This window comes from Hemisphaericaspora subhashii (genome assembly GCF_019202705.1).
Source record: "Hemisphaericaspora subhashii strain CBS 10753 chromosome Unknown scaffold39, whole genome shotgun sequence".
Taxonomy (NCBI): Eukaryota; Fungi; Ascomycota; class Pichiomycetes; order Serinales; family Debaryomycetaceae; genus Hemisphaericaspora; species Hemisphaericaspora subhashii.
In genome coordinates this window covers 65,345-92,237 of record NW_026057385.1, presented here as the reverse complement: position 1 = coordinate 92,237, position 26,893 = coordinate 65,345, and the positions used below count along the sequence as shown (strand labels likewise).

General features: G+C 34.8%; 14 protein-coding genes across 14 annotated transcripts; 8 read left to right on the top strand and 6 right to left on the bottom strand. All coding sequences in view use genetic code 12, as the record gives it.

Moving 5' to 3' along the window:
- Positions 1-2,433: 2,433 nt before the first annotated feature.
- ECM33 (Ecm33p) lies at positions 2,434-4,390 on the top strand (the record flags this gene model as incomplete). The annotated part of the gene is made up of 2 exons (XM_049409250.1): positions 2,434-2,503; positions 3,201-4,390. 2 exons carry the CDS (start codon positions 2,434-2,436, stop codon positions 4,388-4,390), a joined length of 1,260 nt encoding a protein of 419 aa, XP_049261550.1.
- Positions 4,391-4,692: 302 nt separating this feature from the next.
- J8A68_005208 (lipoyl(octanoyl) transferase) lies at positions 4,693-5,406 on the bottom strand (the record flags this gene model as incomplete). Its single annotated transcript, XM_049409249.1, has 1 exon — positions 4,693-5,406. One exon carries the CDS (start codon positions 5,404-5,406, stop codon positions 4,693-4,695), a length of 714 nt encoding a protein of 237 aa, XP_049261549.1.
- A 330-nt stretch (positions 5,407-5,736) lies between these two features.
- Positions 5,737-8,770, top strand: J8A68_005207 (COQ4; the record flags this gene model as incomplete). The annotated part of the gene is made up of 2 exons (XM_049409248.1): positions 5,737-7,632; positions 7,766-8,770. 2 exons carry the CDS (start codon positions 5,737-5,739, stop codon positions 8,768-8,770), a joined length of 2,901 nt encoding a protein of 966 aa, XP_049261548.1.
- Positions 8,771-9,073: 303 nt separating this feature from the next.
- On the top strand, positions 9,074-9,899 carry J8A68_005206 (uncharacterized protein; the record flags this gene model as incomplete). The annotated part of the gene is made up of 2 exons (XM_049409247.1): positions 9,074-9,109; positions 9,177-9,899. 2 exons carry the CDS (start codon positions 9,074-9,076, stop codon positions 9,897-9,899), a joined length of 759 nt encoding a protein of 252 aa, XP_049261547.1.
- A 79-nt stretch (positions 9,900-9,978) lies between these two features.
- On the bottom strand, positions 9,979-10,452 carry J8A68_005205 (uncharacterized protein; the record flags this gene model as incomplete). The annotated part of the gene is made up of 1 exon (XM_049409246.1): positions 9,979-10,452. One exon carries the CDS (start codon positions 10,450-10,452, stop codon positions 9,979-9,981), a length of 474 nt encoding a protein of 157 aa, XP_049261546.1.
- Positions 10,453-10,829: 377 nt separating this feature from the next.
- Positions 10,830-12,584, top strand: GGA2 (phosphatidylinositol 4-phosphate-binding protein; the record flags this gene model as incomplete). Its single annotated transcript, XM_049409245.1, has 1 exon — positions 10,830-12,584. The coding sequence occupies one exon, from the start codon at positions 10,830-10,832 to the stop codon at positions 12,582-12,584; it is 1,755 nt and encodes a 584-aa protein (XP_049261545.1).
- Positions 12,585-13,085: 501 nt separating this feature from the next.
- Positions 13,086-14,141, bottom strand: J8A68_005203 (uncharacterized protein; the record flags this gene model as incomplete). The annotated part of the gene is made up of 1 exon (XM_049409244.1): positions 13,086-14,141. The coding sequence occupies one exon, from the start codon at positions 14,139-14,141 to the stop codon at positions 13,086-13,088; it is 1,056 nt and encodes a 351-aa protein (XP_049261544.1).
- Positions 14,142-14,931: 790 nt separating this feature from the next.
- SPC19 (Spc19p) lies at positions 14,932-15,381 on the bottom strand (the record flags this gene model as incomplete). The annotated part of the gene is made up of 1 exon (XM_049409243.1): positions 14,932-15,381. The coding sequence occupies one exon, from the start codon at positions 15,379-15,381 to the stop codon at positions 14,932-14,934; it is 450 nt and encodes a 149-aa protein (XP_049261543.1).
- A 553-nt stretch (positions 15,382-15,934) lies between these two features.
- J8A68_005201 (uncharacterized protein) lies at positions 15,935-18,148 on the top strand (the record flags this gene model as incomplete). Its single annotated transcript, XM_049409241.1, has 1 exon — positions 15,935-18,148. One exon carries the CDS (start codon positions 15,935-15,937, stop codon positions 18,146-18,148), a length of 2,214 nt encoding a protein of 737 aa, XP_049261542.1.
- A 290-nt stretch (positions 18,149-18,438) lies between these two features.
- On the top strand, positions 18,439-19,152 carry J8A68_005200 (uncharacterized protein; the record flags this gene model as incomplete). The annotated part of the gene is made up of 1 exon (XM_049409240.1): positions 18,439-19,152. One exon carries the CDS (start codon positions 18,439-18,441, stop codon positions 19,150-19,152), a length of 714 nt encoding a protein of 237 aa, XP_049261541.1.
- Positions 19,153-19,370: 218 nt separating this feature from the next.
- On the bottom strand, positions 19,371-19,844 carry J8A68_005199 (succinate dehydrogenase membrane anchor subunit; the record flags this gene model as incomplete). Its single annotated transcript, XM_049409239.1, has 1 exon — positions 19,371-19,844. One exon carries the CDS (start codon positions 19,842-19,844, stop codon positions 19,371-19,373), a length of 474 nt encoding a protein of 157 aa, XP_049261540.1.
- Positions 19,845-20,576: 732 nt separating this feature from the next.
- Positions 20,577-21,980, bottom strand: J8A68_005198 (uncharacterized protein; the record flags this gene model as incomplete). Its single annotated transcript, XM_049409238.1, has 1 exon — positions 20,577-21,980. The coding sequence occupies one exon, from the start codon at positions 21,978-21,980 to the stop codon at positions 20,577-20,579; it is 1,404 nt and encodes a 467-aa protein (XP_049261539.1).
- Positions 21,981-22,134: 154 nt separating this feature from the next.
- On the top strand, positions 22,135-23,361 carry J8A68_005197 (palmitoyltransferase; the record flags this gene model as incomplete). Its single annotated transcript, XM_049409237.1, has 1 exon — positions 22,135-23,361. The coding sequence occupies one exon, from the start codon at positions 22,135-22,137 to the stop codon at positions 23,359-23,361; it is 1,227 nt and encodes a 408-aa protein (XP_049261538.1).
- A 339-nt stretch (positions 23,362-23,700) lies between these two features.
- J8A68_005196 (uncharacterized protein) lies at positions 23,701-25,299 on the top strand (the record flags this gene model as incomplete). The annotated part of the gene is made up of 1 exon (XM_049409236.1): positions 23,701-25,299. One exon carries the CDS (start codon positions 23,701-23,703, stop codon positions 25,297-25,299), a length of 1,599 nt encoding a protein of 532 aa, XP_049261537.1.
- Between the last annotated feature and the right edge of the window lie 1,594 nt (positions 25,300-26,893).

The following is a 26,893-nucleotide window of genomic DNA, read 5'->3' as shown; positions in this document are numbered from 1 at the left end:
ATAGTAAACTACTTGTTTTCAATTTGGGGTTACATCGCTGACGCATGATTTACAACCATCATAAATTTTAAAGATTCGGGCGCTTTCAGCTCTATGGTTAGGGGCAGCCTCTGATATAATATCACATCCTAAATTATGCCATACAGTGGAATTGATTAGTGCTTTAGAAAGTGGATTACACGACAACTACGAGCAAACCTTTGGTTTTCTTGAACTCCAAATTCGTCCAAAGCATGGTTTCATGTTTGGATTTCTGTTTCCACGTAATTTTGACTTCAAGAACATGAAACAGGGATGTAAAGAGAAAATGAGGAGTTGGACCATGAAAGAGTATAGGAAACCCAAACATAGGAGTTGAGCGATTTGTTCAGAGACTCTCCAGTATGAGAAAAGTATGTTCACTTCACGATGTATGGTAGATCAAGTGTAGCACTGATTCAATAATGGGCCAAATACTCTTTGAAGGGAAGTCAGGTATATTGTGGTGAACCGCCCAAACAATTAGCAATCTTACAATTCTGTGAGTGCTTCAAAAAGTGTCGAGGAGTGCAGAAAACTCGATTGTTCACTTCCGTAATCGTTTCCAATGTGCAACACTAAGCGATGTTTGGCATCACCATCCAAATGCCAATTGTTGACGTGTTTTGTAATTCAAAAATGACCCCGACACTGTAGTTACATCGGAATTGATCATGGACACGTTCCTTCTTACAGTGATGGGAATTTCTGTCGATATCTCTGCCAATTCTCAATCTCCACTAATCACGACCAGAAACATATAATCTCAATAATAATAGTTAGTAATATTTCAAATCCTGTCTTGAACTTAGGTGAGGTATATCCAAAGACTCCAAAGACCACCTTTCCCACAAGAAATTAAAAGCGAACAAATTCCAGCAATAAGACTAAGGATGGCCACAAAACCAACCTGTACATTTGATTTTGAAACCTCTGTTCCGAATGTACGACTGGCTTGCAAGGTGACGATCCGCTCGAAAGATCGTCTTCAAAGTAATCTTAATAATAACACCTCGTTCCTATACTTGTTCGTCTATTCCACAGTCATAGACTATTGCTGGCGATTGAAATACAGCTCAATTTAATTGGTAGCATATTCAATGAAAATTTAGAATCGCACGTTAATTTCTGTTTTTTTCGTCGCCAAACAATTTAGTTGACAGAATTTATTTTGATTTTGATAGATAACAATAAGTTTGTGTATTGAACCGAAGTGCAATTCATTCCAAGATAAAGACATGGCCATTGTTCAGGACCTTCTAAATTTTCCGCCCATGCTTCAGCCCTTGATAGAAAGCTAACGAGCTTCATGTTTTGTCAACAACGCGTTGTCTCGGCAAACTGACAATAGCTCCACGCGAATGTGATTTTGCGCGTATTTTATTCCTCTACTCTCTCCCGATCTGGTAAAGCGCACTTACTAGGATTTATTTGGTATATATCAAGGTCATTGCTATACATGTAGGTGTAAAGTTTTTGACACTAGCAATTTTTATCTCCGTTATAACCAAAGATTAATGTAACCGTAAGTTTATCCGGTGTGTGAAACTCGGTTGTCATGTAGGGAGGAAATTAATAGCGCAGATCAATTAAAAATAAAATATTTTTTATCAGATGTGGCGATTTAAAAATAGAATAGCATCGTTTATAAAAAGAGTAGCAATTTATACATTTTTTAAGTTTCCATGCACGGGTGTACATTGAGGTATGTGACAGAAAGAAGCTAGACCAATACAAGGAAATGCGGAAAGACCCCCAGCTATTGGAATATCTGTAGCTAGACGACTGGAAATCAGGCTTGGTAGGTCTGGGTTGCTCTCTAGGAAATTTCTACCTATAAAAGTAACTACAACAACAAACAAAAGTTGGCTTGTATCTGGGAGCAAGCGCTCCTGCTCAACTATAATGGAAATTGCCGAGAACATTTTCTTTCGCCTTGGAATTTGCCATGGTTTCTAATTAGTCGCTTCCAACATTTCACTTCACATTTTGCTTGCACAGGCTCACAAGAATCGAATAGTCTAACTAGTATAGCACTTCTTTATCATAAATCTGAGGGGAAACGTATTCTTTATATAAATACTCGATACACTTTTCAGGGGCACCCCCTTTAGAATTCTTTCTCATACAAAGATAAATTTTGATGCAACAAAATAGAATATTTTTTTGTTTTCAATTTTAGATTTTCCCATTGTCTATAAATCACAAATTCTAGTGAAATTTTACTATTCCGGTTGAAAAAAATTTCTCTCAACTGGCACAGTTTTAGATTCAAGCCTCTCTAGAATTCTCCCTTTCTAAACTCTTGTGTTAATTTACTGAAATTTTTTTTTAAAAATCTCCTTCTTTTCCTTTAAAAAGTTTTTCTACTTTTCTTCGTTCATTCCTTTCTTTCTTATTCGATCGTTAACAGAAATGCAATTCAAGAAGGTCTTCGCCATTTCAGCTGTCGCTGCTGTAGCTTTAGCTGCTAATTCCAATAACAGTATGTATTTTTGAATAGATTTGATGGTTTTGCTGAAATGAGAATTTCTCCCTCAGGCGGGTCAAAACAATTTGGTCGATCACTCCAAGATCAGATTATCATTTGTCAAATACTGCAAATGCAATAGAGGGTCCTGTCCCACTTTTCATCACTCGGATAACTCTTGCTTGGTCATAGCCAGGGTTCCCGGTCTTGAGAAGAAAGCTCAAATATATACACCTGAAACTTTACAACCAAAATCCTCGAGAATATTTACTCGAGGTATTTTGCTGATTGAAATAATCACGAAAGTGGTTGTGAAAAAAGGAGAATTTAAGCTTTCTAGGACTCGAGTCACCGGCACCTCGGGTTTTCGTCTATTTTTAGAAAGAAAAAAAATCGTGTCAACATCACTATTTTTCAAACTCGAGAATTATTGACAGCGGATTACCCACAACTTCTAACGTTTCAGTGACCTTGAAAAGTGTATGAGAGGCTTGAATTCGAAAAAGATCTCAAATGTGGCAAGTGTGTGCTTCGATTAAATTTTTAAGAATTTTCTCGATTTTATTTTTTGACGAAAAACCGTTGTCTGAGTCAAGAAAAAAATTTTATTCCGTAAATCCCTGAAAATACGATGTGTCCTAATCCAAGGAGAATTATTTCAACAAACTTTATTGGAAAACTATAACTAACAATACTAACACTTTTAATTTAGACTCCACTTTAACTACTGCTACCCCACACGTTACCAAGGCTTGTTCTTTCTCCGACTTCACTGCCACTGCTTCAAGCGATGTTGCTCAAGTTGCTGCCTGTGCCACCGCTGTTGGTGACATTACCATTTACGGTAATGCCTTCGGTGCTATTGACTTAACCGGTTTAGAACAAGTTTTCGGTGATTTATCTGTCATTAACGCTACCCAAGCTGGAACTGTTAACGCCCCAACCTTACAATTAGTTTCTGGTAAGTTAGAACTTAACGCCAACACCATCTTATCCAACTTGAACTTAGCACAATTAACCACTGTTGGTACTTTAAACTTCAACGCTTTACCAGCTTTACAAACTGCTGGTTTAACCGCTGGTATCACTTCGGCTGATTCCGTTATTATCTCCGATACTGGTTTAAACTCATTAACTGGTATCAATGTTTTCAAATTACAAACTTTCAACGTTAACAACAATGATCAAATTGAAACTATTGATTCTGGCTTAATTGAAGTTACTGACACTCTTGATATTTCCTATAATGCTGAGAAGGTCGATGTTATCTTGAACCAATTAAAGGGAGCCAACAACTTCATCTTACAATCCGTTAACTCTGTTCAAGCTCCAAACTTGACTGCTACTAACGGTACCCTTGCTATTTCATCTTCTTCCGTTGACAAGATTCAATTCAAGAACTTACAAACCATTGGTAAGTCTTTAGTCATCAATGACAACGCTGACTTAGAAGAAATTGACTTCCCTCAATTAACTTCTATTGGTGGTGCTTTACAAATCACCGACAATGACGACTTAAGCTCCTTCGATGGTTTCCCTGAATTAGAAACCATTGGTGGTTCCGTTAACATGTCTGGTACTTTCAACAACGGTACTTTCGAGTCTTTAAAGAGAGTTGCTGGTGGTTTCGTCTTAAAGACTGATGGTGACTTATCTTGTCAAGCTTTCAACAAATTGAACAGTAACGGTGAAGTCAAGGGTGACAAATTCCAATGTGAAGACAAAGTCACCACCACTTCTTCATCCTCCAACAAGGGTAACTCCCAAGCCACTGGCTCTTCCGGTGACTCTTCCGAATCTGGTTCATCTACTACTTCCAAGAAGAACGATGCTTCATCCAACGCTGGTAAATTAGCTTCCGTAGTTGCTGCTTTCGCCGCTTTCGGTGTTGCTTTATTCTAAGTTTGAAATAATTAGATGACATTTCTTTGTTCGTTTTTTATTCGTGTTTATGTTTTAGCTAATCGACAATATATGATGATTATTCACATTCAAAAGAGTAAATAAACGAAATGGAGATGTTAATCATTCTGGGGGGTTTATTAGGATTTTTCTTTTTTAAATTTTAACCAGTCAAGGGAGAGAAATAGATTTGACTGGTAACTTTATAGTATCTTTATACACTTTCTTATTCGTAACCTTTTTTGTTATCTTCTCTATATTAATTTAATAAATATTTTATAATTTTTCTACAAATCCTAAGTCTATAACTTGTCACCAGAGACATATTCAATTCTATCCATGCTTAAGACTTCTGCTACTTCTCTTACAAACATATGCGCAACGTCTTTAACAGCAACTTCAGATTCTGGTTTTTGTTCTCTGATAGAGGTAGCCCTCTTTTGCTTCAACCCACACATCTCAAATGTGTTCAAAAACTTCAAGTTCGGATCTACATTCAAGGAGATTCCATACTCAGTGACACCTCTCTTCACTCTAATCCCCACACTGGCTATCTTATCATTTGGAGTTACCCAAACTCCAGGATTCTCAGTAACACTGCTTTGTATACCAAAGTTCTTGTCAAGTAATTTAGTAATACTATCGAGTAAAACTCTACTAACGAAACATTTCGCACTTAATTTCTCAAACGCCTTCAAATCCACAAGAGAATAGGCTACAAGCTGTCCTTGTCCATGCCAAGTAACTTGTCCACCACGATCTAATTGATGGTATTCACATCCAAGTGTTTCAAATCTCTTAACTAACTCTGGTCCAATTTCTTGTTTCAGTTTTAATCCACCAGCATATACATTATTGAATTCGAAAGTTAAGATTGTGGGTAATGGTTGTAAGTCTCGTATTTTCGAAATGACTGCCTTAGTTTCTTCATTTAATTCAGTATTGTTCTTTTTGGATCTAAGTTCCATCTGACGAAGTTTAAACTCAGCAGTTTTGAAATCTAAGTTTGCATCCATTATAGCATTTTGGATCTCGAGACCATGCTTGAATGAAGTGATACCGGGGAAGTGGATATGTCTGAGGGTGCGATAACTCTCCCTAACAGTATGGTATCGTGAAGAATGACTTAGGTTTACTGCGTGAAAGGTAACTAGCTTTCTTATAACGACTTTCGGTATCATTTCCTTAGTGGGTGGTCTAGGCAAAGTGATGAAAAATGTCAAATGAATCGAAAGATCTTGAAATATTTTTTTTGTTCGCTTGCTTGCACCCTTTCCAGACCAGTTTATGAGATCATTTTGGTAACAGAGTCAAATATTTGTTGTGTTAAAGGCATCCAAAATATAATGGATCTTACACAGACAAACAAGACATCCAAGAGAAGGAAATTCGGGACAGAAGCCACCAATGACTCATCACTATCGTTAACAGGTAAGACTCCGATTGGGCAACCGCTGTCAGTTAGACCTGTTTCGGCGATTACTGCCACCACAACGGCTAATGTGACACATCGACATGGCTTGAGTCAAATAATCCCCAGCCTGTCAGCTAGCGTATTAATGAATTCATCATCATCAGCATCAGCGTCGCCGTCACCAAGTCCATTTAACAACGTGACCAAGAAAGATATCAAAGCTAACGAGTTTCGTATAAGGAAATCAAACAAGATTGTTGGTACTGTTGCCATTGGGGATAAGAATCAAGTTCAACATGAAATAAACTCAGATGAATTGAACTTCTTGTATAAACTATATGTTCCGAATAAGTATCTTATCAAGAATAATAAGAAATCTTTGCAACATCTATTAAACCATCTTCCTGCAGTAGTCCCCATTCCACCTAAGAAGGATATTGGTGCAAGGAAAGACCCAGGGAATGATCTTAACCTTCAAATTCATTTATTTTTAAGTACGATCATGATCAAGTATGTGAATTCATGGTATTTGGGGAAACTAAATACTGATAATTTTGAGTTTGTACTGTTGGTGTATCAATTAATGTGCGATTTTGTAAAAGATTTGGCTGAGAGAGTTAATAAGATTGTGGCAGAAGACTTCAACAGTCTAATATTATTAGATGATTTAGCTTCAATATTGAATGAACATGTGATTGAATTAAAATGTGACGAGAGATGTGAATATCCTTATAAATTCCTCCAAGACTATTATTCTCAAAGCAATATAACCAATTGTTTAGCATTTGATCCATCCAAACCGCACGAAGATGTAATCAAAGAGTACATACAATCCAAGCATATAATCTTCGGAGATATGAATTGCGATAGTGACGATACTTCAACATCAGACGACAAGGGCATGGAACCTTCACGACAGTATTTCAGGGTTCTTTTCGGTAAAATCCTCCAAGAAACCTTTTCGTCCGAAAGATATTCCCAAGATCCTGTTTCGTCTTCTAAAATTGCAACAGAACTTGTTACCCTCATTATGAGTGATATTGTTCTTATAAAAGTTTTCGAGAAGCTTTCCTCACCCGAATTCATTCTTCAAAAGTTCATAAATGAATTGCTATTTTCAAACTTAGACAGATCAATCAAGGAAAGAAAGTCAGGGGTAAAAGAAAAGGTGTCGTTAATAAATAGAGCTAAATCAATTTTGTATGGGACTTATCAAAGAGTAAGTGATCTCATTATAAATATTTCAAATGGTGGAAGGACGTTAATGCAAGATACTTCAAGTGAGGAGAAGTTGACTCTGTTTGATGTATTTGATAACTCGATCATAGATGTGTTTAACACAATTACCAAATTCGCATCCAGAAAGCCATTATTCTCTAGCATGCTTACGGGAATTCGAACTTTAGTACTGCTGCATGAGAAGTTTCACACTCAAATTAACAATTTATCTTCGAGATACTTATCAAGTAAGATAATTAGTATATTATCAGAAGAAAGGATTTGCAAAGTGATTGGAGATTTGAGAATGGATGTATTTTATTCCAATGACAACAAAAATGAAACCGAAGCCGAGAAGGAACATCCCTCCATTGACGAAATAGCTGATAACATCTCCATACCTATTGGTTTGGCCCTTTCTACAAGGCTACCGGGATATTTAGCGCTGCTTTCGTTGAAATACCAAGACGAAACCGAAAACCAACAACGAGAATCGATTAAGCGATTTTTAAGCATATTTGCCTCGGAGAATGTCAAGGAACCAATGCAAGCTCCAAGCAGATTAAACAAATTATTAATAATCAAATTACTTGACTGCATCATTGCCCATGTATACCCCGAATTATCAAATTCGGACAATTTTTTGCAGTAATTTAGGTCACGTGAACGAGTTTCCTGATTTGGAAGTGGGATTCGTTCCCAGTATGAGTTGATTTTTTTTTCATTTATTTTTGATCGTATAGAAACCCCCCTTTTATTTCCTCTTTAATGAACAACCAGTAATGCTCCCTATTAGATCCTCATTAGTAAAAGCATCCTGTCAAGCATCGCAGCAATTGATTCCAAAGCGTCAATTCTTGGGAACTGCTGCTAGTGCAATTCTCGGATCCTTCCTATTTTCAAAAAATAATGAGTTGGCATCCAAGATGGAAAATGGTGAATTACATTATGAAGATCCAAATGCTAAGTTCAACAAAGGAGTAGAACCCAAACCGTTATTCACAAGACGTGAGCCTGAATATCCTGGACATGTTCCCTTGTACAATTATGAAAAATTATTGATGTTTTTAGGATCCTCGATTGGATCCTATTATCATCCGGAAAGAAATGAATTCATAGTTGCTTTAGGTGAATCCACTGCTATAACACCCGTGTTGAGAAGTATACAAACTCAAATGTTGAGTGATCCTGTGGGAAGGCAAATTTTACGCGAGAAACCAAGAATGACATCCACATCATTGGATTTAGATCATTTACGTTCATTGCCTGAAAACAGTATTGGTAGAACATATGTCGAATGGTTGGATCGTGAAGGAGTGAGTCCAGATACCAGGGTCCCTGTAAGATATATTGATAATGAAGAATTGGCTTATATTTATCAAAGATATCGGGAATGTCATGATTTCTATCATGCGGTGACTGGTTTGCCTATTATTATTGAAGGTGAAATCGCAGTGAAAGTGTTTGAGTTTATGAACATTGGTATGCCAATGAGTGGGATGGGAGCGTTGTTTGCTCCTTTGAGATTGAAACCTAATCAAAAGCAAAGATTGTATAGTGTTTACTATCCATGGGCCTTCAAATCTGGTCTTAATTCAAAGCCATTAATGAATGTTTACTGGGAGAATATTTTGGATCGTGATGTCGATGAATTTAGAAAAGAGATGGGAATTGAACAACCTCCGGATTTAAGACAAATGAGAAAGGAATATCGTGAAAAATTGAAAGCTAAAAAGGCTGGAAAATAAGAGGATCATGTAAATGCATGGAAGATGTATATAGCTAGAATTTACTCTAAGTAGATAGGTATTAGATTGATGAATGTAATGGTTTGAATAAGAAACGAATCTATTGTTAAAAAGTTGGTAAATATGGTAGCATTGTAATTTGGTCCAGCCACATTTTTCAGCCCCATACTGTATGCAGTTTTTCCTTATCGCATTCTGCCCCTGGCACCCCTGGCATCGCCTATTTTCTTGTTTGCTTGAAATTATATTTCAACTCTTTCCTTATTTACAGAGTAATCGAAAAGTCAATTCAATTGAGTAATAATGTCACAATTACTCTACAGTTACTTCTTAAAGAAGGTTTGTATATACTGAAATCAATCCAATTAAGGTCTAAACAGAAATTACTAACAATAAAATTACATAGCTGTCTTTAGACCATATAGCAGATGTTGGTGAGAGTGAAAATGATCCATATTTCGAAACCATTCCTGATAATGAATTACATTTCTATCAAAGAAAGGGAGCCAAGAGAAAGAAGAAATTGCCTGGATTTATTCCAAAACACGACTTAAAAATTCTCAATTCTATTAAAACTTCTGCCTATAGATTGGATTTACAATTGAGTATGTGTGGTATTCGCTTAGGTTGGGCAGGTATCATTGGGTTAATTCCATGGATTGGGGATGCTATTGCATTCTACTTTGCCTATAGCTTAGTTCAAAAAGCAAAAACTGTAGACGGGGGAATATCTAAAGTTTTAGAAGCTGAAATGATGTCTAACGTGTTGCTAGATTTTGGAATTGGTTTGATTCCAATTGTTGGCGATTTGATTAATATTATGTATAAGTGTAACTCGAGAAACTTTATCTTGCTTGAAAAGCACTTGATAAAGAAGTACGAGGGAACCAATCATGCTGCGGAACCGACAAAGGTTACTACTGAAGGCAGCAGTAGTGCCACCAACAAACATAAAGCTAAGACTGAGCCACTACCAGAAAAATCTAAGAAAGAGGAAGCAGCAGCTGTTGCTGTCCCTCCTCCTACCCATAAACCACCATTGCCAACAAGGGAAAGTGAAACACATCATATTCTGGCACCACCACCAGACGTGTATGCCAAACCACCGGATGTTGCGCAGAAGGTTTAGGCATGATATTTGTATGCCAAGTATCTCGATGTTGCCCTACCAGGTACATGCAGCATCAAAAGTATAACGTTTTTATGTATTATTCAATATTATGATCCAATTCACTAAATTCACTTTCTAAAACATTTAATCTTTGTTTGAAGTCCGCAATGAACATCCCTAATTGATCTAATTTTAAAAACTCCAACTCTAATTTATTGCATGGCTCTAGCATTCGATCAATTTGTTCAAATTGCTTTGATAATTGTAGTTGTTTATCAAAGTATTCACTATTAATTAAATCCTGTTTGTTGAGAATAGATGCGTAAGTAGTTTCCATTAATGTTTGCATATGGTCTCCTATTTTGTAAATAAGGTAATCATAACTCACTGCAAGCTGTCTTAGTTCGAGTGGATCAGGATCGGTCTCCGAGGGGGTTGGTGATTTGGTGCCAGCTTGATCCACTTCATTTTCAATTGGATCTTCGGTAGGACGATATGCCACAACCGGTTCTTCTTCTTCATTGGTGGTTTCATTTCCATTCGGAAGCAAATTGCTCAGTTCCTCTTCCATATTGACTCTCAATGGGGATGGTACTCGTTTTGGATGGATAATTGATTCAATTGTGAATGGGGGGTCGGTTGTAAAAAAAATTGTGCAAGATTCCACGCCCTCCCCTTGTCCACGAGATTTCGACATCCCAAATGTTTTTCAGTCAATTTTCCCACAAAATTGAAATCTTCAAATCATCAAAAAGGGAATTCTATCAATCCTTTCATTTCAATCAAACGATCCTTCCCGCTTGTGAGATTAGACTGGAATCCAATTGGTGTTTTTTTTATCGATCGATTGCTATTCAAATTCAATTGCAATTAATACAAGTATATACGGTTTGCCACATCCTAGAAAAGCCGACAACCCCCTCCGAATCATCAATACAATCCAGCAAAATGTCATCCTCGTTCTCACTTGATAAGATCAATCCGAAATTATTAAGAAGGATCTACCGTGCATGTAGACCAACCAATGACGAACCTAACCTTGCCTTAAATCTTGAAATCTGTGACTATGTCAATGCCAAAAAAGGATCAGCACCCCGTGAAGCAGCAATTACAGTAGTGAAATTGATTGCTCAACGTGATCCACAAACTTCAGAATTGGCAATTTCATTATTAGATAATTTAGTTAAGAATTGTGGATATCCTTTCCATTTACAAATTTCTCGTAAAGAATTTCTTAATGAGTTAGTTAAAAGATTCCCGGAAAGACCTCCAATGAGATATACTCGTGTTCAAAGATTGATTTTGGCTCAAATTGAAGAATGGTATCAAACTATTTGTCGTACTTCCAAATATAAGGAAGATTTCCAATATATTAAGGATATGCATAGATTATTAACTCGTAAAGGATATGTTTTCCCAGAAGTTAAGGTGGAAGATGTAGCTGTTTTGAATCCTTCTGATAATTTGAAATCATTAGAAGAGATTCAAGAAGAAGAAGCTATTGTTCAATCGGCAAAATTACAAGAATTAATCCGTCGAGGCAGACCACAAGATTTACAAGAAGCTAATAAATTGATGAAAATTATGGCTGGTTTCAAGGACGACAATTTGAAAGAAAATAAGAAACAGCTTCATGACGATATTGTAAGATTGACCAGAAAGGCTGAAATTTTGGCCGAAATGTTAGCTTCAATTGAAGCCCAAGGTGGTAAGATTGATAGTGATTCTAGTGAGGCCGTAGTTGAGTTATACTCTTCCATCAAGAGTGCCCAACCTATTATTAACAAAATCATTGAAGAAGAAGGTGATAATGAAGAACAAGTACATAACTTGTTACAATTAAATGATGATGTGAATAACTTGGTTAATAAATATCAATTGTTAAAGGGTGGTAAAGTTAGTGAAGCAAGCCAAATCAAGGTTGGAGCTCTTCCAGAACAAGAGATGAATTTAATAGACTTTGATGATGAACCTGAAGATGTTGTAAACGCTACCAACAATGAACAAGGTTTCACCGACTTATTGAGCGATTTATCGAACTTGGCATTCACTGATAATACCAACAGTTCATCAAACATCAATCCACTTAATTTGTATGGTGCTGGAGGATCTATTTCTTTAGGGAACACTTCTAGTGCAATCCCTTCAAGTTCACATACTCCATTGTCGCAACCAGTCCCAAGTTCGAATTTACCAAAAGTTACACCATCTACTTCTCAAGGAAATACAATTGATCTTTTGGGAGATTTTGGTACTCCTTCACCAAAGTTACAGTCTAACACAGTCCAACAATCAAACGCTTTAGATCCATTTGGATTAAATTTCCCACAAACTACTCCGAACCCAGTTCAAACTCCATTAGGTTACACCAAGATTATTCCAATTACTCAATCTGAAAATTTGAAAATTGAAGTTGGCGCAAATCAATCTGATGCTAATTCATTCAGAGGAAGAATTTTATTCAGTAATTTATCAGCACCTACAATTTCTCAATTGAAATTTTTAATTGCAGTACCAAAGACTTGTAAATTAGATTTAAAACCACAATCTAGTGATATGATATTAGGTTTCAATAATCATGGAGCTACTCAGGATTTTGTGATTGATAATCCAAATCTGAAACAATTGAAGATTAAATGGAAAGCTGAATATAAAGTGGATGGAAATTCAAAGGAAGATACCGGGGTTAGTGTTTTAGAATAGAAGATTATATTAACCACATGTGGTCTGATATACACAGATGTTTAGTTTTTTTCTTTAGTTTCTACCAGTCTATAATTGAATAATATTTTCCAGGAATCAGTTGGAAATTAGTAGTAAATAATTACGCTCGATTCACTGCTAGTCTCTTTAGTAGCACACAAATGTGATCAATTTTGTGGAATTATTTGCGGCTATTTTATTGTCTACATTGTGCATCGTTTGCAAAGATTACGGCTGGAGCTGAGAGTCTATCTTAGCCTTGAGTCTCCCCGAGAGTGACGTAACAAAGAACCTTAAAATTTATTACTAATCGAGGATATAAAATTTATATATTATATAAAAAAGTCAGACACTTGTACAACAGTTCCAAGATAAGGAATGTATAACTATTGAACTGCGCAAAGATGTAATTACCAAAACAAAAATACCTGAAACAAAAGCAAAACCAATCACCCTAATAATAAAAACAATAAAAAACCAACCTAAAAACCTGAAACAAACTCATGGTTTAACCAATGAATCATTAATGACAAAAACAAACCCATTCTCAACTTGCTTGACCACATCAACTTTAATCCACTCATCTCTACCTTCTACTCTGATCTTAAATTCATCAGTTATTTGATCTTGTCTAATTCTAACCAATTTACCATTATTTAAAGGGACAATTATAATTTTATGAGGATTTTTTTCTTCATCTCTACCAACAATCAATTTAGATTCAAAATTAGTAATTATATGACCATTTAAATATTCATTTAAATTTTGTTGAAGAATTTTATCTTGTTCAAGTTCATCTTTTATATTATCAACAGAATGAGGGAATTCCCAAGGTTTTAATCCACCTAATTTATTTTCAATAGCATAGTTTGTAGGTGCAATAATAACCATTGTTTCATTTGCTAATTCAGTTTTGGAATTAATTAATTCATTATCTCTAATATAACCAGCAAAGATTGAAATCAGTCTCATTTGTGGAAGAATAGATTGTAGAAGATTATTATAACAATCAATTGAATTTATTGAAAATAAAACATGTTTATCTTGAAGAATTTGTTGTTGTTGATCTCTTTTAGTAATTGGTTGAGAATCAACTTTAAGTTTAGTGATATCAAATACATTCTTTGCATCTCTCTTTTTGTTTGATACAGCTTCATCTTCAAGATTAACTTTAAAGTCATTCAAGTTAACAATATTCTTTCTCTTTTTTAAAGTTGGTGGTTGTTCCTTATTGAAATCATTTAAATTAACGACATTCTTTCTCTTTTGTAAATCTGGTGATGATTCATCTTCAAGAGCAATTTTAAAACTATTTAAATCAACACGATACTTTGGTTCTCTTTTTTCATGATTATTAAGTTTATCTTTTAATCCTTGTAAATCAACAATATTTTTCCTCTTGTTAAGTTCAACTGGTTCACCATTAATATCTTGACGTTTATTAACACCCTCAGCCTCTTTATCCAAATTATCTTTAAATCCTTGTAAATTAACTACGTTCTTAGCCGAGACTAATGATGTTAAAATTGCTATTGCTACAATATAATTTAATTTCATATTGATTTTTCTTTATAATCAGTTTTTGTTTAAGTAATAAGTATATGTGTAAAAGAGAGAGAAATTGTAATTGTATCAAAGTTTTTTTTTGGATGACTGCTGTGTTTCACTGTCTGTTCTATAATTACTCTGTAAGGGGAGTAATGTTTGAGTGTGGTGTGGTTTCATGCAACGGAAAAAAAATAAGTAACTTATGCTCACGTGACTTTTAGGTAAATTTTTGTTACATGGGAACGATCTAGCCAATAAGAATAGTACATCTCTACAACTTGGGCTACTATACCTTCATATTCTAACTTAGTTGACAACTACGGAAGAGAATAAATAACTGTTATATCTTTATTCAATGAGACGAGCTTTCAACGTGAAATTGTTCTTTGGTTTGCTTCGTAAAGTATATTATTCATAAATTTGCAACCATTTTGTAACAAATATTAGTTTACTTAATTCCTTTGCTTCAAAAAACTGAATTGTTAGCCAATGCTGATGAAGATGAGTTCTCCTATTATAAGAAATAATACCAATGTAAGTATAAAAGAGAATACAGATCTATATGCTTTTTGTTTGTAAGAAATTCTCTGTCTAATATCTAGATCTCCAATTATTCTATAAATTATATTGTAAAAACTACTACTACTACAGACTTTCAGCCGGCGAGCCTCCCTCATGATCTCTGTTCTAACAATCGAAATGCAAATCTAGAGAAACACATTGCATTGCCAGCACCGTAAACTAAACCACTCAAGTTTTATTATATGACTCGCAAAGGCTAGATTGGGTCATGCCACCCTTAAGATTTTCTTGATCTTTCCCTTTCTCTTTCTTTTTCTTTATTAGCCATACTATACTGTAACCTTCGTTTCTTCTGCTTCAAAAGATCTAAGGTCTTTCGTTTAGATAATCGACTTCCTTGTAAAGGCATTGAATTTAATTTATTTACCAATCTATCTCTCCTTCTTTGTTGTGTTGCTTTTTTATCTTTGGATTCAGCCAACATTCGATCTAATTTACCAAGTGCTTGTTCTATTTCCTGACTCATTTCTTGTTTGTATACATTTGTAGCATCCGTTATATCAATATCTGGAACCAATCCAAATACTCTTTTTGTTGCCAATACTTGATTGAGTCTATTTGTATCCTTATTACCTTCATTCATTAGCTGTACGGTATTATTCAATGAAGATACAATTTCCTTTAATGAGTTTGTACATATGGAAAGATTATCGTACACCTCTGACATTTTCTATGTGTTGTCGTATAATTATGTATTGTCTGGTTTCGAAGCAACAGCAGTAGTAGTTGGTTGTATCCCTTTGTTTATGTTTGAATGTAAAAATCATTCAAAAAGGGTTGGTTAGGAAGTTATATACAGGAAATGCTAAATGCTCACCCGATTTAAATAAAAAGTTAAAAAACGCATTTAATCATTTAATCATAAGTTTATGACAGACGACTTCTAAGTATAACAATTTAGTTACTACTAACTAATTCCTTAATACAACAGAAGACTCTTATCATCACAATAAGCTCATCATTCAAAGGAAAAAGGAAACGAAAATAGACGAAAAAGAAGACACGACAAAGAAATCCAATCATTTTCTTACACCAAAAAATCAAATGTACAACTCATAAATCTTAACCAATTATTCACCCATAAGAAAACCACACGAATAACTTATCAATTAAGACTTCTCCCATTTGCAGTTTAAGTACTGACCTTTTATCTAATAATAATAATAATCAACACAGTTAATAAAACCTTAATATTTTAATACATCAACTCCCCATTACTAATGACAGATATTTCTATATCATTAGAAATGACTCCACCAACTCAAGAACCATTCCCGAATATCGACATTAAAAAGAATGCTGCATCCACAACAAACTATACGAAGAACTCACAGTCTAGAAATAGTACCAGCAAAAGCAGCAATCATACAAGACACAGTAGCGGAGACAATGGAGTATCCAAGGGGAGAAAACGATCCAATTCACAATCTCAAGTAGTGCCGGCACCCCCTAAACCACCATTATCATCAGCTTCAAGCGCTGCTTCAAAACATCATTATGGTCGTTCTAATCATCAATCACAACATACGCGAACACCTCAAATTTTAACAAGAAAAAGAAATCAAGCTCAATATTATGTATCATTATTACCATTGAATGATACATTTATTAAGAAACATCTTCCAGTAGCAACATATCCCGAAACTACTAAATTGGGTAGACCTACAGGAACTAAACATAAGCCAGATGTAACTAATGGATATTTTGATTCTCGTGTGTTGAGTCGTAATCATGCACAAATATATATAGAACCTTCAAGTGGGAAATTAATGTTACAAGATTTAGGTTCATCCAATGGTACTTATTTAAATGATGTTCGATTGGGTACTGATCCAGTAGAGATTCAGATTGGAGATATTGTATGTCTTGGTTTTAATGTTCAAGCAGAATCTACTCATAAACAAATTAGTCTAAAGATTGAAAATATCAATGTCATTTCAAACACAGGTGTAGAATCCGCATTGTTTGGTTCAATAGAGGAATTGGATGCTTCGAAGTATAAACATCTTTCCTTTGTGGAAGATATATATCGTCAAATTATCGAGAGTGAATCGTCGGCAACCACCAATAATAATAAACCTGAGATTGTTGATCAGGCAATAATACCCAATTGCAGTCTTGATTCTGCTTTATTTGGAGACATAAATCCTAATTTGGAAGATAATTTATTGGGTCTTTATTCACAAACGAATTCCGGGATTTATAATAATTCTCAAATAACAAATTCCACAGCATTAGAAAATGTAATCAGTGTACTTGTGCTTAATTTATCTCGTGTCAAACAACAAAATTCATCATTAAACACCCTTGATAAATTCTTTACTAATTATCGGACGCAATTGAATGAAATGAATCGGAAATTCTTAGATGACGAATTTAAAACCCATTTAACTTCCGTGCTGGACGAATTAAAACGTCAAACATCAGCCTATGAATCCATGGCTGAAAAGGCCCGGATCCAAGAAATAGAATCAGAAGAAAAGCTAACTATGGTAAGAAAAGAACGGCAGAGTTGTGAAGCTGAACTAGATGTAATGACTCGAATTGTTAGTGAATATAAACAACAGGAAATTGAATATAGGGCTAATTATCAAGATTCATTACTTAAAATCAAAGTGTTGGAAAACGAAAGAGATTCTTTACAGGCTACAATTACAGAATTAAAGAAGAATCAAGAGCGGAGGGAACAAGATCAAGAACAAGAACGATTGAATGGATCTAAGGGGTATGAAAGTAAGGAAGATACAATTGAGTTAGAAGGTGAAGAAGAAGAAGAAGAGGATAATTCAAAGGAGAATTTAGCCGAAGTTGAAGAGATAAAGGTAGAAAATCAAGCCCATGAAGAAGAACATATGAATGAAATAACTGAAGAAATTGGGGGATCGGTAGGAAATCTTGCCGAAATTGAAGATGTGTCCAATGCGATTAATGGTTTCATAATGGATCTTTCAAGAACCCCATCTGTTCGAGAATATGATTCTACTCATGGCGGATCACGTAAAAGTTCAATAGAATTAACGCCTCCGGTGTCTGACTCAGAGGAAGAAGAGGAAGAATATGAAGCTAGAGAAAAAGAAATTACCAGGAATAACGATAAACCGGAAATTCCTGATCCACTTACACCCGAAGAAGAAGGAGAAGAAGACGAAGAAGCTGGCTTTTCCCAAGAACAACTGGAATCAATCCTTCGTAAACGACTACAATCTGCTTCACTTAAAGATCATATGGATATTGAAAAGTTTCAACCTCCAATAGATATTGAACCATTCCCAACAGTGAGTGAAAGTAGTAAGGATAATTCAAATTTAAATAAACATAGGAATTCAATCAAAGCTAAATTTCTTCAAGGACGTGATTTTCAGAATGTTCATGCTATTGCTTTTGCTATGTCTGGTTTCTTGGTTGGATATTTTCTACAACGAGCAACCGGGTAATACATAATAATAATTAATAACTAATTTTATATATTTATATACATCATATATACCTAATACGTTGCTGAGGAGGCTCTATTACTTTTATTTAGAAGATCTTAATTCAGTTGTTTATTTATTTATTGCTTTATCTTCCAATTTGTATGTATTATAATTCTCTACTATTTTGCAACTCACTCTCTATATGGGAAAAAAGGCAGAAGTTTAAATATGAGAGGGAGATATTTAAGTTCAATATTCATTCCAATACGGACAATAAATAGAACTACAAAAGAACAATTGAATAACCAATGGATGTAGACAAAATAGCAAACGTATTATACGACAGGAATAATTATTCGCATTTCGTTGATTTACTTTCAATCAATGTCTCCACAGAAGAATCAGAACAACAGCAACAAGATTTGAACACCTGTGAATTGTTCACTTTTGGCACATTTAAACAATATTTCAAATATGAACAGAAGTACAAATTAAATCTTGAGTCAGCTGAGAAGTTAGCTAAGATAAGTATAATTAGATTATCTAATGATTATGAGAATGAAACACTACCCATTGAAGAGATCTTACAGGATGAGAAATATGGCTTAACCACTGGATTACGACTTTTAAATGAACTTAATGGATCTAACGATGATATCGAGTCAGCCCTTTATAAGTTGGTTATAGAATTAGTATTCCAAGGATTGGTTAATATGACTATTGATGAGTATTCACAATCAATAATAATCGGAGAGGTTAAATTATTACTTGATTCCTATGATTCAAAATATTATCAATTACTAGTATTGGAAGAACTGGCTGATATTCCCAATAGGTCATTGAGTGTTGCTCATAAGAACTTGAATCAATGGTTTAATGATAGATTAGTTCCATTACAGAAAGAAACAGAAAATCAGGCAAATGTTCTTGAAAAAGAACAACAAGCGAAAGAAAAGGCTATTCAAGTTGCACAGAATACCAAAAAGAGGAAATCTCCCGATAACTACACGATAGAAGTATGATTACTACTAATATATAATAATAAACAAGATTCATTAAAAATAAATAACTATAAATAAATAAAATTTTACTCTCAAAATAACTAAAAAAACTGATTAACCAAAGAATTTGTACAATAGTTCAAAGGGCTGTCTTCTTGTGTCTCTTAAACCATTCGAAACTGAATGGAAAAATGCAAATTGGGAAGGTGTATATGGGGGATCAAAGACAAGTTATTTCTCTAAACCTTTTCCTTCCACAATTTACTAATAATTTGAGAAACACCACCTTCCTTAGTTTCAATTTGATAAACACCATAACCAGCAAGACCAGTACCAAGAGTCAAGAGGTACATAGCATAGGTATGATAAACACCGTAAACTCTCTTTGGAATATAATCTATAATACATGATTGGAAACCAGCAAAACAATGATATAATAATAAAGCAGACATAGAAGAATCAATCATAGTAGAACCACCAGTGATCAATGGAGATAAGACTAATGGAAGCATACCAATAGTAACAATTCTTTCAGAGGTCCAATGTAAAGAACCTTCTAATTTATGTGGAGGTGGTGGAACATAAGCATCATTGACAGTACCAACGATAAATCCCGGAGGTTGTGGGATGGTTTTAAAACCACGAATTAAAGCTGGTCTGAATAATAATGGTTTGGATGCGTTTAATCCAATACGGGAATATACTGACAACATGATATTATAAATGAGATTGATTCGTAATGTACACAGTTACTTGGAATAAACTGGAAAGAAAAAATTGTTTATTGTTAAAAATAAGTTTTGGTGTAAAGGTTGAATGAAAAAACTCTCTCCCTTATTATGCCCCGGAAATTGGGAGTGAGTTTTGTTCTGATGAATGAGAGATGAAATTTATTAAGGGATTATTTTCAGTTTTGTTTTGATTGGCTGAATTTAACGGAAAAAGGTAGTGTATTTACAAAATTCTGTTTTCAACAACCGCCGAGAATCAGGTGGTTGCAAAAGTTTCTAATTCTAGAAATAGATTTAAAATGATTTCGAATAAACATACTTGAAGTAATGTATTGTTTAGATATATTAAGAGCCGGTTTGACCACGCATTCTCAAATGCATACCTGACCAACTTAAGGGTTTACAAAGATTCCATTTGAGGGTCAGTATCAGCTTATGATATCATGCCCTTTAAAGGCAAAAAAATAGTTGCAACACTCTTTGTCTGTGATCTTGAAATACAGTAGACAACTCTAACTCAACCAAAATTCAATAAATGAGATTAAATTCGTGGAATAATCTTCACTTGATAATCGCAATAAAAAAAGAATCAAATAGCTTCTAAGCCGGAAGCAAGAAAAGTTACAGATGACTGTAAACAAAATTACAGTATTCATTGTTAATATCTACATAGAATGGCAAACTCTTAACTTCCCATCCTTACTTTATACAGTTTTATTCTACATCCTCATCTTCAATTTCTTCTAATTCAGGGATTCTTTCTGGAGCCCCAAATCTTTCTCTAAGTGGTTTTTCTATAAGACCCACAGGTCCTTGGTGATAAAGAATATTACTCCATTGTTTGATCAACTTGTCATAATAACCAACTATTTCATATTCATACAAATTAATAGATTCCCTTAATTTTTCACATCTACTTCTATTGGTTGGGTCTTTAAGACTATCATACATTGCAATCAAGTTATCCAATGTATCTGCTACGACATATGCAGCTCTCGAGGAGGTCTTATGGTCATAATATATATCCAGGATAATTTCTTCACTCCAACTAATAGCATTCTTCTTATATCCTTTAACCCACATGATTTGACCTATACTAGCTCTTAATTCACAAATTGATACAACTAAATTTTCACGATCACAATCAAATAATGGAAATTGGGTTGGGGATCCTGAATCAGTTTCTAATGTTTCACGAATATGACTTAAAGCACGAAGATTTGCCAAATAAATTTGTAATGATTGGGATAATAATTCTTCTCGTTGTTTACGTTTAAGGTCTTCTGATTTATACGTGGAAACAAAAAGGAATGCAAGATCATTTAATGATTTAATTAATTCATCAGAAAACTTACTATCTTCAGCTAAGACATATTGTTCATTCATATTCACTGAAGGATAGAAATCAACCAACATATCAACAGTTCTCTTTAAATAGTGCATCTTTTCAGCTGGATCTTGAACAATTTTTGCAAGTAATCTACTCGATGCTGCTAATCTTTCTGCATCACCTAGCTTTTGAAAAATCAAATCGTCATTAATAATCTTAGCCAAGACATCGTGAGATGCTTCCAATTGTCCTTTCGCTAATAAAGCCTTTGCATACCTCAAAACAATATCAATGTAAAAATTCGAAAATGTTGGTGATTTATCATAGACCAATACTTCTGAATCAATAATAGGAACTTCATAAGGTGCAAGTTCTGACTCATCAAAATCAGGGTTTTCCTTTTTGGCTAATTCAATTAATAATCTCCTATAATGTTTAACTGCATATCGAGGACTCTTTAAGACGTCATCTTTATTAATTGCTTTAACTGCAGTAATCTGATCTTTGAAACTTAATTGAAATGGAATATTCTGCCTTGAATTAGCATCGAAATATAAGAACGCCATCAGCCCTGTGAAAACAATCATGCAACCAAAGTAGAAACCAGCAAAGATTTGTAAACCAAACTGGACTCTCTTAGCCCCATTGAAAGCACTTTCTGTTAATCGAAGACCTCGAGTTTGTTGTAAATTTGGAACCTGATATGGTAATCTTTTAGGTATTCCAACAAACTGGTGGGACATAGGAGACAGGATCCTCAATCCAGTAGTAACCCGAGTTCTGAACATGTTCTGTAGTTGTTTGGTAGGATAAGAGAGATAGAAATCAAAGTTGGTGATGATTGAAATATTTTCTGAATATTTTTTTTCTCTGTTTGCCTTTGGGAGAGATCAATTAATCATAACTTCAGATTCATCTCCTCCTGAATAAAAACAATATGATATGTCAAAGAGAAGAGGTAATTCTATGAATGACCATATGGATCTAGACTCCTTGCTGGATATATCCAGACTACATTCAATTGATCAACAACAACAAAATGACCGTACAAAGCTATCCCAACCGATATCCGATGAACCGGAACAAGAACAAGATACAAGACCACCAAATCTAACCATACTTCAACGATTTATAACAAACTGGTTAATAATGGATCCAGTGTTGTTAGAGAAGTATCAGCATACCAAAACACCTCGAAGAAATTATCAAGTACAGAAGCTGGAAGATCTTATCTACATTTACTTATTTGGCGGGAGATTTAGAACTATCAAAGCTAAACCAATTAGTTTACTAACTGGATTAGTCATATTTGCAGGTGGTATATTATTTTGGGTATTTGAGGCGAGTTGGTTATGGCACCATATCCTGCCAAGTCTTGTAATAACATTCACGTATCTATGGCTCCTAACGGCAATGTTTTATATAAAGTCATGTACATCTGATCCTGGTATCGTACCCAGAAATTTACATTTACCAAAAACAATTCAAGATGGTAAAATAAAGAATCCGCCAGATGAATATTTTAATACCGTATCACTTCCTTATAAAGTAAAAGGAGAGAAAGTACAAGTTAAGTATTGTTCCACTTGTCATATTTGGAGACCACCTAAAACCAGTCATTGTGGTGTATGTGAAGTTTGTATCTTAAATCACGATCATCATTGTATCTATTTAAACAACTGTATTGGAGAAAGGAATTACAAATACTTTCTTTGGTTTTTGTTGTTCTCAACATCCTCATGTGTTTATATGATGATCCTTACAATGATTCATTTATGTCATTATAGATTGGTTGCAAATTCCGAAATTCATGATTTTGCTACTTCCGTTGTCAGATATCCAGCCAGCTTGTTTCTTTTCATTTATTCCTTCATTGCTTGGATATATCCTATGGGATTATTAGGGTTTCATACATTTCTTACTGGGAAGAATATTACAACAAGAGAATATTTGAATTACGTTTATAAAAAGAACAAAAAGACAAATCCATTTGTGAATGTGTTCACTAGCCATTCAATATTGAAGAATTTATATATAAATTGGTTGGGGAAATCAAGTGGAGTAGCTCTTGTAAGACCAAGAGATAAGTATACACCTGGTGATATTAGGTTTGAAGCAATTGCTCCATTGGATATTTATCTGCTGGAAATATCACTTGAAGATTTATAGGTAATTAATAGAAACTATTTTATACTTTTGGATATTGAAGGGTCAACTTAGCGCTTCTAGTTAGAATAGAATCGATCGTTCCTCTATAGTCATTCTAATTCGAATCACATCATTCCTTCGTAACAGGTTTATCTCGTAAATCTATAATTATCAATTGGTAGCGGGTAACATTTTTTATGGTCGGCAGTTTCTGTTTTTCAGCCTCAAATTCAAGTTGGTTGCTTTTGTGAGTTTTCAGTTACGATCATCTCACTACAAGAGGCACAGCAACCAGATAGAATTTTATAGAGACTGTTGTATGATCCTTTGACATTTATAGAAATACATTATTAGCATATTATGGAAACGCACAGTACTCAAGACATACGACGAAATCGACCTCCACACATTCGTTATACACCTGAAACATTTGAATTAGATCATTTACGTATACCGACAGATGAAAGTCTGATAAACACAGAACTCTATCCAATACTGCCACTTGAAGCCACTTCACTCGTATCTGAACCCAATCTTGAATCTCCTCCGTCATTGTTAGGGCGAGCACAGACTACATACACCATAGTCACTTCACATCCCGATAATATCCTAAAATGGCCACAAAGAATATTTCGATGGCTTTATTCCATTTCCTTGGTATTATTTGTAATTCTATTATTGGCATTTGTTAGTGTTACTCCATTAGATGTTATTGCCCAAACCTTGGATGCAACTTCTTATAGTGCTATGAAAACATTTATTGTAATCATTGTTTGCGTGGTATTTCTTGTCTTGTCATTCTTATTTTATTTCCTGAGAATATATCAATTCAAAGTCCTGCTAAATGACATACCTGCCAAGTCATTGTATGTACCGTTTGAAGCCGATTTGCCTCAGTCTGTATTTGCGTACATAGACGAGACATTAAGAAAGTGTGTCTCTGAAATCAGCGTTAAGGCGGGTCCTTTAGAAGACAAGAACTTAATTATCAATCATCCTGGAGTGGCACCTCCAGAATATATACAAAAAAGAAACAAGGGTCCGAATGGTGAAGGAACTTTGCTACCTCCTAATTGTCATTATGAGGATGTGATTAGAAGTTTAGGTGATCGATTCTATGTGGGGAAGATTTTGACCGAGGATGAGATTCCTAATCATTTATCATTACGTGAGATTATGTTATACTTATATGAACTGTATGTGGAAGATTCAACCCCTTCAGCAAGGGCGCCCGACTTAATTAAGTTAACAAAGTTGTACGAGAAATGTAGATTTGGTCCTGATTTAATCCAAGAAAAGGATTTGTTTGATTTCATGGTTGAGTTTGATAAATTTGGTTTAATGTGTCAGAATGATTATCAAAATAACTTACCTAAGCAAATGTCTAGACGTCTTTCAAGAGCCAGTCGCCTGATGAGTATGTTTGATTCCGCAAGTAATGTGGATTATTATACAAATGATGATACTAGATACTATAGTAATACTAATATAGAAACCGAGGACGAAGAAAAAGAAGATCCAGGATTTCAACACAAAGCGGTGCTAAACGAATACTTTTTGGATTTATATGGTGATCAAACATCGTCAAGCGATCAATCAGTTTTGAATCCTTATCAGGAAAATAGAACAAGTCAAGATCAAGATTCAATCAAGAGAACTGCAAGTTTCAATAGTTCTCAATCTATAGTGAGAAGTAAATTGGCTTTGAATGCGGGAAATAATTCTATCCCAAAGCTCAGATATAACGATGAAGCATTATCTCTCAAGCGGGATGCGAGTGGTTATGTCAGTGACACCGAGAGTGAAATTAACTTTGAGGAAGAGAATGAAGAGGGGACAACGGCGGAAGACTTTTACCGGTTTAGACGAAGAAGACAGTCGTCGGGTGCATTTGACCCTATTGATGTGGAATCATCTCCACTTCAACAGCCGAAAATGAGAAAGCGACGTCCAGATTAAAATACAGGCTAAAAAACATAGCCAATGCATTGTATAGAAGATTACAATATATTCAATAAACGTAATACATTAAGACCTACATAACCTTGGAGAGACATCTCCTTCAATTCTGCCGCGGCTTAACAATACCATCATGTACAAAGTAATAAACCACCGTTCCATCATCGTGTAAGATCCCCGCGGTGACTCTCTTGGGCGGCATCTCTGTAATTTCTTGAATTCCTGCAAACCAACTTCTTATGGTCACTGCAGATAATTTTGGATGCGATAATAACCGGGGAATCACCCATTCCCGTAGTTTTTCGGGATCCAGAGAATCTAGTTTTTGTGGGGGGATTCCAGATAATATCTTGATTGGGATCTGATCATCCTGTATTATTTCATGTGATACAACGTCAGTCCATAGATTATAATGTATAAGATTCAATCGAACTTGGGAGACGAGAGTATCTGGTGACATGTCGAATTGTATAATTATGAAATCATAAATGTTTGAGTTGATTTTTTTTGGTAAGAGATTATAGCTACTTTAGGAGATGGGGTCGTGCGACTCGCACAAAACAATTTCAAATGATCAAGTTCTCTAATTACTTCCCCCTATATGATCTAATAGTTTACCAAATGGGCAACAAATTCGCAAGTTCATGCATCTCGTACTATTAGTTCAAGAATCAAGAAACTTCTGCCTAGTCTGTCGGCTTGGGTCGCCTGTTTTTTTCGCAATTACCTCGCAAAATTCACGCCCGGAAAAATTAATTGCCTTCCCCTTTCCAATACTCGGAAACTGCATCAATACATTGGCATCGCCCTGTTCGTGTATGTTTCTCCGCATTTATAAACCCTTGGCTATGGGTTGGCACTTCTGTTTCCCCAAATGCCCAACCCTTTCGATGCTTTGACACATTTCTTCACTCACCAGGTTTTTTTTTTCACCAGTGGAGTGGAGATAGTATCGTGTCAAGACTATTGTGCCACTTTAATTCATTAACAATCAAATGATCTGAACCTTGATAAAAGATTCGTAATTTTACAATGAAATGGTTTGAGCCTTGAAAAAAGGGACCAGCTGGCTTAGATTTTCTTGTGTGTCGCATACTACTCCAAGGGTTTGTAATTTCTCCAACCCAAGAGGCCATAATTCTAACTGTTTAATTAAGCCGAGGCATTATTTTTTATGACTCTCAAATTATTTTTTGATAAATTAATATTTTCTAAATGGGTACCTTTCCGGATTTAGTAAAATATTGCCTGTCGCAAATTCGTTTAGAAAATAATTCTAATGTGTTGAATTGGCAATAAGGGCCCAATCTCCAATATCCAGTTTCAGGTTTTTGTTCAAAGCTGTTCTTCCTTGTCCAAACCACAATACGATTGTTTGTGAAACAAGCTGTATAATTAAACAAAGCATTATTTTCAAGCGAGTTAATCTATTAAATTTAAAAGGCATCATTCGAAACTTTATTCAAAACTTTATTCAAAACTTTATTCAAAACATTCTGGATCAAAACTGAAGTTCTAATCGCTTGAAAGAACATCAGCCGTTGCCAAGTCAGTAGCTTAAAAATCAAGTTTCTAATTTTGCACCATTGTGTAT